The sequence below is a fragment of the Lissotriton helveticus genome, chromosome 10, assembly GCF_964261635.1.
Source record: "Lissotriton helveticus chromosome 10, aLisHel1.1, whole genome shotgun sequence".
NCBI lineage: Eukaryota > Metazoa > Chordata > Amphibia > Caudata > Salamandridae > Lissotriton > Lissotriton helveticus.
Genome location: NC_136071.1, coordinates 41,772,348 through 41,786,637, shown reverse-complemented (window position 1 = coordinate 41,786,637; position 14,290 = coordinate 41,772,348). Strand labels below are relative to the sequence as shown.

The following is a 14,290-nucleotide window of genomic DNA, read 5'->3' as shown; positions in this document are numbered from 1 at the left end:
CGAATCTCAGGGAGTGGGGAGGTCATGATCAATAGTGGCTCTTTTTAACAGAGGCGAGTGCATACAGTAGTGGGCAATAAACTGTATCCTCAGGCTAAGGGGTGACCAGCGGTCCATGTAGACAATTAGGTTCGGAGGAAGAGGTCATCAAAGGAGGGGTATTCATGGAGGGAAAGGAGGTGTTGGTCAGGCGCGGGGTGCGATTTTCAGAGACAGAGTCATGCGGGAGGGGAGGGCTCATGACTTGTGCATGTGAGAGCGGGGGCGGTCAGGGTGCATGGGGGAAGCTTGCAGGGTCAGGGAAGGGCGCTGGTGATCGATCGCAAACAGAGAGACCACGGTACCTAAAATGGCTGTTGTATATATGTGTGCATGGGTCTATGCTGGCGGGGTTACACAGTCAGTGTTTTGCAATGTCCATTCTGCTTACGACAAGAGGTACAGTGAACACAAATGAACGCCGCTTATGTACACATACATTGCCATTTTCAACAATAGAAGCAGCAAATCATCAATATTTAATGATTGTTTATGTGCAGGAAGGGACACCTTAAATGCAGCACACGTAGAAAAAGCAAAAATGAGGAGAAATAAAAGTATTTCTCCTCGTTGCGCCATTCTAACTCCTGCTATTGCATAGTTTTTGGCGCTGCCGAAGATTTACACATCGTTGTAAGTCTGGGGCAGCGTCAAAAAGCAATAGGTGTTGTGATGGAACGCCAACAGCAACACCCATTGCACGCCCCTTTCACTCAGAAAATTGCATGAAAGACACTGTATTTACAAACTGGAGCAAAGCCACAAAAGGTGATTTAACACCGCTTTGTAAATATGGAGCAGGACATAGCGTCACAGGAACATTCGTAAAAGTGCCATTCCTGGGGCTCAATCCCTTTGTAAATATGCCCAAAAGTCTTTGAACCCTGAACTTTGACCCTTATGCGGGCACCAATGTAGCTAGCTTTTTTATTGAAAAAACACAGCCAATTAAAAAGTAACCAATTATGGGCCCTAACAGCCAACTACCTTAAGTATCAAAAACTAATATGACTCTCCAGAATATTATGGCTGAGATGGAAAAATTTGTGAGACTAAAAATTTACATTTTGCAGCCAATATGTGTGGTTTGTGTAATTTTTGCACCACTTAAATGTATTCACAACCATTAATACTGCATAGTTTATATCCTTTAAAAGATGCAATCTTTTACAGCAGAGTTGTGCACTTTTATAGAGGTCAGAGTCATTCAATGGGAGTGGATTTAGCTACAGATCTCTTTGGAGCAAGATTCTCAGGCCCAGGCCTATCTGAACATTAGAATACCGGGCTCCTACCCTGAAATCTCAACAGACCACCCTTGAATACTGCCTACATCTGCCTTCCACCCAAGAAGCCAATACTGGCATCTTGTCTCATCCTTCCATCTGAAGCAAAACATACCAGGGCAGCATGCACAGGGTCCACAACAGAAGCCTTCTGCCTGACTTTCATTCTCACACTGTGCCCACTCTGGCAGACCTTCAACTCAAACATGCCTAGTTGCTCTCTAGCAGTCCTATAAGTGGTTCATGAATTACAAAATTGCCATACGCTGGCATCCTGGCTTGCCCCCCAAGACACCATTGCCCATATCTGGTTTTCAGCATACCCTGGTATCCTGGCAGAATATGTTGCCTTTTCCCGATTTCCCTCACCCCACAAGTTGTAACAACTCGGTTGTTACAATGACCGCGTTGTAACAAGCAATACCATTACCCCGCAAGTCGTTACAACGGCTTGCTGAGGGGGGCGCTGGATGTTGGAATTGTATAATTTACTATTCCAACTCCAGTCTGTGCGGACACTAGGGAAGGTGTTAGATTTTAAATCCAACACCTTCTCCCTCCCTCAGCAAGTAGTTGTGGAGTGGTGTGGCTCACTGGTTAGAGGCAGCAGACCCGGAAGCAGAAGTCGGCCCGGGACCAGGGTTCGATTCCCGACGCGGCAGGGTCGTGGACCAGGGTCAGCGGACTCGATAATTCTCACCTTGGTGCCTACTCTAACCAGGGATCCCACTCGGCAATTAGCTTGCCTAATCTCCACAACGGCCCAATCAACGCGGGGGATGCCTGGCTCCACCTTGGGGATTCCCAGCAGGGACCATCCCACAGGGAAAGCCAGGATGGGTTCCCCAGCGGTATACAGCGCCAGGACGCCGGCTGGCAACAGTGCGCTTTACAAGTATACACATTACATTACATTACGTTGTAACGACTTGCGAGGTAATGGTATTGCGTTGTTACAACACAGTCGTTGTAATGACCGCGTTGTGACAACATGTGGGGTGACTGATGTTTACCATCCTGGCATACTTCACCGAACACCACAACCATATATCTGTCCGGAAACAAGCAGGCACTGGTGCGTACCCCTTGCTTCCCAGCTATCCTCCATGCCCGCGACTGATACAAACAGTACTGGGTTTTAAGGACCCTGGGAAGCAGGGAAACAAAACAAGGGAAGAGGTAGGGTAGGGAGGTGCCCGTCATTGGAAGAGAGCTATACAAGGAAAAGGCAGTATATTACAAATGCAAGCATGGATGATGTAACTTCCTGAAGTTCACAGTTGTATTTACCACCAGGAAGTTTACTCATCTCTCCTGTTCTGTCAAGAGGCACACAAAACAGCAGAGAACTCGGTTCAGGACATTAGTGAGCCACTAGTAAAATGCAAAAGAGATGGACAAAACCAAGAAATACACAGGCACAAACACTGTGATACTGCAGGAGGGAGGGAGGAGAAAACAACAAACGTTCACAGGGGGGAAGGCCTGGTGCAAAGTGGAACAAGAGTGCGATAAATCTACGAGCACACAAAGTTTCTAGGCAGTAAATGAATGTAACCCGTGCTTCTTCTAAAGCAATAATATGTCACTCCTGTGCCCTGGAAGACAAAATAAATGTGATTGGTAGCCATGTTTGATAATGCAGGTCTCCATAGAACATGCTAGTTTTATCAGAATCCAATATGGCTGAGTCACTCAGACAAGTTCAGTTAAACACCATGTCTACCGCACAAGACAAGCCCTGCCAAGTATCACGCATCAGGGGTTAGGCTAACGCCTTTCAGTGCGGTGGTTCGAATCACCACACAGTGGAGTGGTGTGGCTCACTGGTTAGAGGCGGCAGACCCGAGAGCAGAAGTCAGCCCGGGACCAGGGTTCAATTCCAGACGCGGCAGGGTCGTGGACCTTGGTCAGCGGACTCGATAATTCTTGCTTCGGTGCCTACTCTAATCAGGGGTTCCACTCGGCAACTCTGGGCATTAGCTTGCCTAATCTCCACAACGGCCCCATCAATTTCGGGGATGCCTGGCTCCACCTTGGGGACTCCCAGTAGGGACCATCCCACAGGGAAAGCCAGGACGGGTTCCCCAGAGTTATACAGCGCCAGGAGACCTATGGACGGGTATTAGTGCGCTTTACAAGCTCAAATACATTTACACACAATACATTTACAAATGCAATATCATGCATTATAGCGCCTCAGCTGTAAAGCCGAAGTTGTGCTATAATGCACCATACTTAGAAAGCTGCAGCGTGCAGAGTGCACTTCTCCCAGCAGCTTAGGGGCAGACTCAGCTGCTCGCAGCTCTACTAGCTGCTAGTACTCTGTTACAAAGTAACCCCGTACACCAGACACCATGCAGCATATTGCATTTACTGACTGACGTCAGGAGTCAGTGGCAGGGCTACCCAATACTGAGGCCATGTGAGTTTGTCACAACAAACTTCTCGCGGCACGAGCAGGCGGCATTTTATGAAGTTTGCCATGGGCAATGGCACCGCAGCAGTATGTGAACCCACGACTATTGCTTAATTTGAGCTGGTGTTTTCCTTTGCTCGGCACCGGCACTTAATTGTCAGCACCGGCGCTTGTGCAGCCTACCACAAGGTGGCGCTGTCCAGCTAATTTCCAGAGACCACAACATTATTAATGCCATATTCATTAAAAATGACTGTTTCCTGCCACCTAAGCCATTCTTATAGCTTTTGGGACCGGAAATAGTCCAAATTGTCACATTTGTAGGAGTGTGATGGTTAGTAGTTGTGTTGTGACTATCGTTGGCTGCACAGCATGGTGGAAGGTGCAGTGGCCTCTTGACAAGAGCCCTAGTACTTCTTTTGTTACAAATTAAGCACTGCCCACGACCGGACAGACCCATCCCACCAGCGGCTGACTCGTGAGGTACCTGCTGCTGGCAACATGGAATAGCCGCTGGCCAGGAGTGCAATGCTCATAGGGCTCAAAGGGCTTCAGCCCCCCTCCTGCTGGGTGTGTCAGCCCAGGCTGAGACAGTTTCCCGGGCACACACAGACAGTTTTGGAGCTGATGTAGGCAGGCTGGTCCAGAGTCCGTCTTAATGTAGCCGCACCTGAGTACTTCACAGGACTTTAAAAGACCATTTACTTGTTAAAAAGGCTTTATTGTTTTTGCACTCCTTCTTGAGGCCCCTGCATCACCACTCTGCCTATTGCTGGAAGAATTCATCCCCCCACCCCCCACAAATTTGTATTAGTCTTTACACACTATTTGCAGTGTAACTAAGGGATAGTCAACCTATTTATCATATCTCTCTAAGTTTGTATCCCAACAAAGTCAGATATACTACAATATCACACAAAGCCACAGACCTGTCCCTGGAGTCATGCCATACCAGTCATTCAGGTACTCGTGCAGGACACATCCCCCTTCTGTTTACATTGCTGACATGGAATCATGCTTTGTGCCTTTTTCTGGTTAGCTGATAGCTGCTTCATGGTGGCAGAGATTGCTGAATGAAAGTTTGTATGTGTCCCTTCTTTATGTTTATGGGTAACACTTTCTCTAACATGAGCTCTTAATCAAAATAATGCTCATTCATGTATGCCAAGAGGGCCAGTGGGATCCTGGAACCTGTTTAAAAACAGCATTTGAATCACAAAATATTTGAAAATGTAACCAATATGTTCAACTTGTGTGAGAAATTGGGTTATTGATTTGAAAGTTTTTGTGGTTCACCATGACAATCCAGTTTAATAAATAAAAATGAAGCCAGAACAAATTAAATCCAATCAGTAGAACCGGAGTTATGTCCGTGTAGCTGGCACAAGAGGCCAGCCAAGTAGCCCTTGTAGTCACTCTGGTGGTCCTGGGTTCAAAGAGCAGGTCCAGTGCTCCTTCAAGCAGGTGGTCAGCAGGCCAATCCTTCCAGCAGCAGGGCAGCAGGGCAGCTGGGCAGCAGGGCAGACCTTCTGGCAGCAAGGCAGCAGACTGACCTTCTTTTGAGTCATCTATACGTCTAGGCGTGTAGTGAAGAAATGGTTCAGGACGGCTTATATATATTTGATACCCAACTTTTGAAGTGGGGGTTTCATCCTGGTTACCCCCACATCTGGTTCTGCACAGTTCTTTACCTTTTCCGGCCAAGGTTCCAAGAAGTCTGGGGTGACAAAAGGCTAGTATCAGATTCATTTGTGAGTGTGCTGGAGGCCTCCGTTTAAAATGTAAGTGGGGCAGGAAACAGATCTGCCCACGTCATCCTGGCAATACTTAGTCCCCTTTTGTCTCACTGTCTGGGAGGGACCACTGACTAAATATCGACGGACACAATATAGACTACCCAAAATATCAACGCCAAAATATCGACAGACAAAATATCGAATTCCTATCTACAAACAGGTAAGTACCAAAATATCGAGTCCAAAATATCGTTTATATATACATATACATTGTAAATATCGAATTTGTTAAAAATAATGTAAAATAAAAAAATTATTAAAAATAAATAGCTAAAATATACTTAAACATACTTAAATTACCTTAAAAGTATTAAATAATTAATTTAACTTATAAAAAAATACAATCATATCTGTTAAAACATATATATATATATATATATATAAACATAATATTAATAAAAAAATACACAATATTATTACCGTAGGATAGCGTAGGGGTAAAAATTACTATTCCCCCTCCTGGAAGTGCAACAGTAGGGAAAGCGTTGGATAGCGTAGGGGCACAAATTACTAATCCAACTCCAGAGAGTGCAACAGTAGGGAAAGCGTTGGATAGCGTAGGGGTAAAAATTACTACTCCAACTCCAGAGAGTGCAACAGTAGGGAAAGCGTTGGATAGCGTAGGGGTAAAAATTACTATTCCAACTCCAGTGAGTGCAACAGTAGGGAAAGCGTTGGATAGCGTAGGGGTAAAAATTACTATTCCCACTCCAGCGAGTGCAACAGTAGGGAAAGCGTTGGATAGTGTAGGGGTAAAAAATACTATTCCCACTCCAGCGAGTGCAACAGTAGGGAAAGCGTTGGATAGCGTAAGGGTAAAAATTACTATTCCCACTCCAGAGAGTGCAACAGTAGGGAAAGCGTTTGATAGCGTAGGGGTAAAAATTACTATTCCAACTCCAGTGAGTGCAACAGTTGGGAAAGCGTTGGATAGCGTAGGGGTAAAAATTACTATTCCCACTCCAGCGAGTGCAACAGTAGGGAAAGCGTTGGATAGCGTAGGGGTAAAAATTACTAACCCCACTCCAGATAGTGCAACAGTAGGGAAAGCGTTGGATGGCGTAGGGGTAAAAATTACTATTCCAACTCCAGTGAGTGCAACAGTAGGGAAAGCGTTGGGTAGCGTAGGGGTAAAAATTACTATTCCCACTCCAGCGAGTGCAACAGTAGGGAAAGCGTTGGATAGCGTAGGGGTAAAAATTACTATTCCCACTCCAGAGAGTGCAACAGTAGGTAAAGCGTTGGATGGCGTAGGGGTAAAAATTGCTATTCCAACTCCAGTGAGTGCAACAGTAGGGAAAGCGTTGGATAGCGTAGGGGTTAAAATTACTATTCCCACTCCAGAGAGTGCAACAGTAGGGAAAACGTTGGATAGTGTAGGGGTTAAAATGACTATTCCCACTCCAGAGAGTGCAACAGTAGGGAAAGAGTTGGATAGCGTAGGGGTTTTAATTACTATTCCCACTCCAGCAAGTGCAACAGTAGGGAAAGAGTTGGATAGCGTAAGGGTAAAAATTACTATTCCCACTCCAGAGAGTGCAACAGTAGGGAAAGCGTTGGATAGCGTAGGGGTAAAAATTACCATTCCAACTCCAGTGAGTGCAACAGTTGGGAAAGCGTTGGATAGCGTAGGGGTAAAAATTACTATTCCAACTCCAGTGAGTGCAACAGTAGGGAAAGCGTTGGATAGCGTAGGGGTAAAATTACTATTCCCACTCCAGCGAGTGCAACAGTAGGGAAAGCGTTGGATAGCGTAGGGGTAAAAATTACTATTCCCACTCCAGCGAGTGCAACAGTAGGGAAAGCGTTGGATAGCGTAGGGGTAAACATTACTATTCCCACTCCAGAGAGTGCAACAGTAGGGAAAGCGTTGGATGGCGTAGGGGTAAAAATTACTATTCCAACTCCAGTGAGTGCAACAGTAGGGAAAGCATTGGATAGCGTAGGGGTAAAAATTACTATTCCCACTCCAGTGAGTGCAACAGTAGGGAAAGCGTTGGATAGCATAGGGGTAAAAATTACTATTCCCACTCCAGTAAGTGCAACAGTAGGGAAAGCGTTGGATAGCGTAGGGGTAAAAATTATTATTCCAACTCCAGTGAGTGCAACAGTAGGGAAAGCGTTGGATAGCGTAGGTGTAAAATTACTAAAAGTGGAATTTAATGGTAAAGCTTGAGTTTAAGTATTTAAACTCAAGCTTTACCATTAAAGAGGACTGTAAATTACAATTTAGTTGACTCCAAACTTGACATTCCTATTGGTTCCCAACCAAAAGTTAGCACTTGTAATAAGTTGAGCTAGTGTTATCCAATGGGAGATATTGGCTTTACAGAAGTGAAAAACAATCTTTAGGGGTTTTTCACTTCTTTTTAGATGCACTGCACCCTGCCCTAGGGGGTGTTTAGGGGCCACCTTAGGGGTGACCTATATGTATTAAAATAGAAAGTTTAAGCCTGGCAAAAGCTTATTCTGCCAGGGTGATTTGGCAGTTAAAAACTGTACACAGGCTGCAGTTTCAGTCCTGAGACATGTTTCAAAGGATACTCTAACAAGTAATTGAACCAGTCAAGAACAAATGCCTGACTCAAGTCCATTTTTCAAACAGTTGATCACGATATCGTGATCAACCGTGTCGAAGGCAACTGTCCAGTCATGCAACTCCAGGCATGCAAAGTCTCTTTCACCTACACCATTTCTTTCTTCATAAGATGGGGGTGGTAATACACATTTTCCAAGATTGGGGAGCAAGATATCATGTTCATAACACAGAAAGTGTTACCATTAGTAAATTTCTTTGCTCGCATGTTCTTCGGATCACAAGATCTATTAGTTTAGTGGCCTTAACATGTTTTCAGATGCTGCACATGCCCCAAGAACTTTACCTTGCATGCTAGATGTGTGTCAGGTCTGTACATGTGTGTTCTCAAGTGAGGGAGAGGGTGGGCAACATGCCCCACTCAAGGCTTTGCTTCTCATGTTTCATGACCCCTACCCAGACTTAATGGTAATAAATAGCATATAATAATCTTGGCACATCTGCATATCTGTAACGCTTCAGTATATGGCAAAATACTGCTATCTACTGAACAGAAAAGGACATTAATTTGGGGATAATAACATTTTTAAGAGCAAAAGTATTACAAGAAAAGAAAAAAATTGAATGTTGAAATAAATTACTTGCCAATAATCTCTTGAGATTATTGTCAAAATAATTAATTCATCCAAAAACCCTTGACATACCTTCAACTTGTGAGTAAATCCTGAATGGGACCAGGCATGTGGAAGAGGGTCTAATCTAGTGCAGGGTGCAAGGGCAAGAGGAGTTTTTCTCCCTTCATTTTGCTTCTTGAAAGGCCAGGTTTTGAGTATTATACTTTAGGAGTATATTTAGTTGGCATTACTGTGAGCATTTTTCCCTTCCTTGGAGATTTTTCAAAGGTCATACTAAGGATTGTCCCCCTACATTGGCACCAGTTCCTAATTTACAAATTACAGGATCATGCTGAACTTGGCGGGGAGCTTGCCACCTTACAGGGATCACGGAGGCCCTCACACCCCTCCCCGCTCTCCACTCCATGGCAGAGATCCACCTGCTCCATTGAAAGATGCCCACCTTGGCAGGATATCTCTGGTGAAAGAGCATTGGTTGGTGTGGGACAGAGGAGCTTTCGTCAAGGATAAATGCAGAGTGGGCCGCCATGTTCTTTGTCCTCTTTTAGGTTGAAGTCTACCAGACAGCATAGCTGCCTGGTTTGCTAAAGACATCTTGAGGAAAATCTGAAAGCTGACCTAGGACTGCATTCTGCCCATTGCTTACCATTTGCTTTGTTGTTTGTAATCACATTTGCTTGCTTTCTATTTGCTGGCTTCATTTGTTTTAGGCTGTCCAGCTTGAGTTTGTCTCTCATGTGGAGCATAGCCTATTTAGTGTGTTCTTTGAGAGCTTGCTTTCTGTAAACAGGCCTTTAAATTGTGTTCTTTTGTCAGGTTTGCTGTGCTTTAAAAAACAGAGGTCAAATGCCAGAATCTGGCTTGCGAGGGGGCTTGGTATTTACTTTTCTTTCTCTGACTTCATAGTGAGCAGCTTTATCCGAAAAACTGGGGGTTTGAAATAGGGTGGCTTTTTGCCCTTTGACTCTGAATAGAGTTTTCTCATTTTTCATGTGCTCTCCCTGTCTCTGTAACAACTTCTGGGTTTTTCTAGCACTGTGAAACCTATGGTTACTGTAAGCTCTATACATTTCTTTACTTTCCTACGTAAGGCTTTTTTCTAGCACAATAAATGTTATTGTCTGCAAATAATGAACTGTGCAAACATTTCAGAATATATCAGAATTAGGAAAGTACAAATGAAGCACTTTTTAAAATTCTGATACTGTAAACAAATGTTTGAATGCGACCAACACAAATCAATATACTAGGTGATGTCATTTCCACACATTATCGTTTGTGCGCTGTATAGTTTTATCAGTAAAACTGTATGTCTGTGCAAATGTAATGGTCATTTCAATTGAACATGTGATGTCTGTAATGGCAGTGCACTACCAAACCATGCATACTCCAGTCTACACCACTGGACTGTAAGACACCCTACTCAACTCTATGCCATGTTATGTCCCTCCACTCCACACCACTCCACTCTATGCCACTCTATACTATTCCACTCTATGCCAATCTACAGCACTCTATGCCATTCTTATCAACTCAGCCATTCCACTCACTCTGCTCTATGCCACTTCACTCTACTCCTCTCCTCTCTATGCCACACTACTTTACTCCACTCTACTCCCCTCTATGCCACTCTACTCCACTCTAGGCTACTCCACTTCACGCCACTCTAGGCCACTCTTTTTCACGATATGAGATTCCACTGTATGACACTGCACTCTATACCACTCCACTCTACATTACTCCACTCTGTGCCACTTCACTCTAGACCACTCCGCTCCTTTCTACGACATTCCACTCTTGACGCTCCACTCTTCGCCACTCTACAACACTCCACTCTGCGACAATGTATGCCACGCTATGGCATTCCATGCCACTCCACTCTACTACAGTCCCCACCACTATACTCCACTCTATGACACTCCATGCTAAACTTCCCCATTCCACTCTATGACACTTTACTCAACTCTACTCCACTCTACAAAAGTATATTCCACGCTAAGACACTTTACTCCACCCTACGCTATGCCACTCTTGCCCCTACCCTCTATGCCCCTCGACTCTACACCCCTCCACTCTATGCCACTCCACCCTTTGGTAATTTACTCCACTACACTCTATGCAACTCTACTCTGCGACACTTGGCACAACTTTAAGCCACTCTACACCACTCTATGGCGCTTACATTTAGGCCCCTGTACTCCACTCTACAACTCTACTCCACTCTATAACATTCCACTCTATGACACTCCCTTCTACAACTCTTCACTCTACGACACTCCACTCTAAAACACTCTGTGCTACTCTACTACACTCCAGTGCCTTCTACTCCACTCTATGACACTTACTCCACTCTACTCTACCTCACTCCACTCTACACTTTACTTCACTCTACTACGCCCCTCCATTCTACCCCCTCCGCTCGATGACACTCCACTGTACGACACTCCACTCTATGATGCTCTACACCATTCGACTCAATGATACTGCACTCTATGACACTCTATGACCCCACTGCACAACACTAAACTCAATTCCACAATACAGCCCTCCAGTCTATGCACCTCCACTTTACACCACTCTATGACACGCCACTCCACTCTACGTCACTTCACTCTATGCCACTCTACTCTACACCACTCCACGACACTCTACGCCACTCTAATTACTCTACTGTAGGCCAGGTCACTCCACAACACTCTACTCCAATCCGCTCTATGTCACTCTACAACTCCACAACATTCCACTCTATGCTACCTTACTCCACTCTACACCGTTCTACACTATGACACTATACTCCACTCAATGGCACTCCACTCTCTAACCCTCCATGCCACTCTACGACACTTCACTCTATCCTACTCCACTCCACGACACTCCACTCTATCCTACTCCACTCTACTGTACTTCCCTCCACTCTTTGACACTCTATGGTACTCTACTCCACTCTACGCCATGAAACTCTTGGACACTCTATGCCCCTCCACGCCCCTACACTTTATGCCCTTGCACTTTATTCCCCTCCACTCTATGATATTCCTGTCTACGACACTCCATTCTACACCACTGTATTCTGTGCCACTTTATTCCACTCTGTGCCACCCTACTATACACCATTCTATGCACCACCACCACACTCCAGAATACACCACTTCACTCTACGCTAACCACTCCACTCTACTCTACACCACTCCACTCCACTTGACTCCACAACACTCTACCCTACGACACTCCACTCTACTCCACTCTACTTCACGACACTCTACGGCACTCCACACTACGACACTGCATGATTCTCCTCTCCACTCTACGCCACTCCACAACCACACGCTTCACTCTATGCCACTCCACTCTTCGCCACTCTAGGCCACTCCACTCTTCGCCAATGTATGCCACTCCACTCTACGCCACTCTTCTCTTCCCCAATCTGTATGACACTCCACTCCACACCATTCTCCTCGACACCACTAACATCTAGCCAGGCTGAGCAGCAGCCATGCTGGTGTACAACATGGCTACATACCGATTGATTGATTGAAACACATTGGCAAATCCAATACTTCTTGCATAGGCAAGACCTATTGTCTTTGCCAATACTTTTCTCTATAGTAGCGCATGAGTTCTGGAGGAGGTAAGGTTGCCAGCTGTTTGTGATCATCACACAGCCCAACTAGAACAGTGTCTGGGTACCTTTGATGCTAAGCAGGGGCTACAGTATCATCTGAACAACGCAAAACAAGCGACATTCAAAACATCAGTTTGTGTTGCACCCAACTCTGAGCTCAGGGCTGATTTACTTGAGCAAACTGTAGTCATTGTATTGTTGTAACGCTACCAGGCCGTGAGAAGTAAGAAACCTAGAGTCCATTCTTCAAATTGACAAGCATTTACTGTCAGAGAAAGATTTAGATTTACAGTTGTGAAATTTCCTTTAATATTATGTGGCAGTCTGTGTACCTACTCCAAACACTTCTGCGTAAACTCTGATTCCAAGGTAGGTGTTCAGGTAAGGTGGAATTCGCTCAACAGTCTGTTCTCTTAGGGGCTGATTCACATAACTAATCTGAGATTAAAATCCTAAACTTAGTACTTTCGGTATTCACAGAAGGCATTTAGTCGTAGTAAAGTTAGGAGTACTAACTTTACTACTACTAAACTGAGACAAAATCCTAACTTTAAGACTTTCGGTATTCACAAAAGGCATTTATTAGTAGTAAAGTTAGGAGTACTAACTTTACTACTACTGAATGCCTTCTGTGAATACCAAAAGTAGCAAGTTTAGGATTTTATCTCAGTTTAGTTCTTTGAATCGGCCCCTTGGATCTTACCCTTTTCAACATCTCTCTCCTCTCTGTTGGGGACCTGCATGGTATTTTGCCCTGATGGCGATGATTTGGGGAAGACTCCTCCACCGAGAAGGTAATGGTTCATACCTGTAATCCTAGTTCTCCAAAGTAGGGATCTTTCTCAATCAGACCTATTGGCAAAACCTTGGAGAAAACTACTGTGCCTCTCATAAAGGTGCCAATAGAATTGAGACACTGGGGTTTTCTGGTGTGTTTTTGGAGCTGCTGGTGTTGCAGCCTTAAAGGGGCACAAAACAATTGCTTGTATACCAATCAAAAGTATTTTCTTTATTTGGGTTTTAATCATATTTTTTCTTATAAATATTATTTTTCAACGTTTAGAGATCCCTACAGACCCACAAACATATCCTATCACCCTGGGTTGACAGATAACTGCAATTTGAGAGGTCAACCAACGATGACCATGTTTTTTTATGAGGATTTGAGTGGGACCAAGCTCTTTTTCTTAGTCCCTGTCCCTTAGCTATGTGCCATTTCCACCCCTCGTAACTTTTATGTTTTCACTTCTGGTTGCACAGAGGGCCTGGCTTTGAGGTTGGCGGATGGCAGCAGCCGATGCGCCGGGCGCGTGGAAGTCCAGTACCTAGGAAAGTGGGGAACTGTCTGCCAGAATGGCTGGGTTGAGGAAAGTTCCAGAACCGTCTGCAAAGAGTTGGGGTGCGGGGACGCCGGAAGGTCTGCTGAGTCGGTGTCAATCTTTGGAGAAGGAGTGGACACCATCTGGTTCACAAAGGTGGCGTGTAAGAATTATGAGAGATTCCTGTGGGAGTGTGACCATTCCTTTCAGACCCAGGGCTGCACCCATTCTATGGACAAAGGCGTAGTTTGTCAAAGTAAGTGCAACATCTACTTCTTCTTTCTTAACAGTGTGTGTGTGTGTGTGTGTGTGTGTGTGTGTGTGTGCAGGTGCTACCCTGTGATCAGATTCTGTGTTAGAACCATGTTGAAGCAAATTGGAGATATTTGAATATAGTTTGTCTCCACCCTATTCCCAAGTCTAACACTCTTCTTAGCATGTCTCTCTGCCTCTGTGTTCTCTCATGGATTTGAGAAACATTATATTCTGAGTTTCAATTCATAACCCTGCTGCCACCTACTAGTCAGTGAAATTAGGGATCCAAGCGGCTACAGAACAAGCGGAGACAGTAGCCACTAATGAATTGGCCTTTCTTACCAAAAGCCCAATCCTTACAAAAGTTCCTCTCCTATGAAGTG

At 44.9% G+C, this 14,290-nt stretch overlaps 1 protein-coding gene across 1 annotated transcript in view; it reads left to right on the top strand.

The window, feature by feature from the left end:
• LOC144785017 (scavenger receptor cysteine-rich type 1 protein M130-like) overlaps positions 1-14,290 on the top strand; it is a 196,353-nt gene that overhangs the window by 79,260 nt on the left and 102,803 nt on the right. Inside the window, exon 6 of the mRNA XM_078664134.1 lies at positions 13,594-13,908. Within this exon, the coding sequence (XP_078520260.1) occupies positions 13,594-13,908 (315 nt within the window). The remainder of the gene's footprint in view (positions 1-13,593; positions 13,909-14,290) is intronic.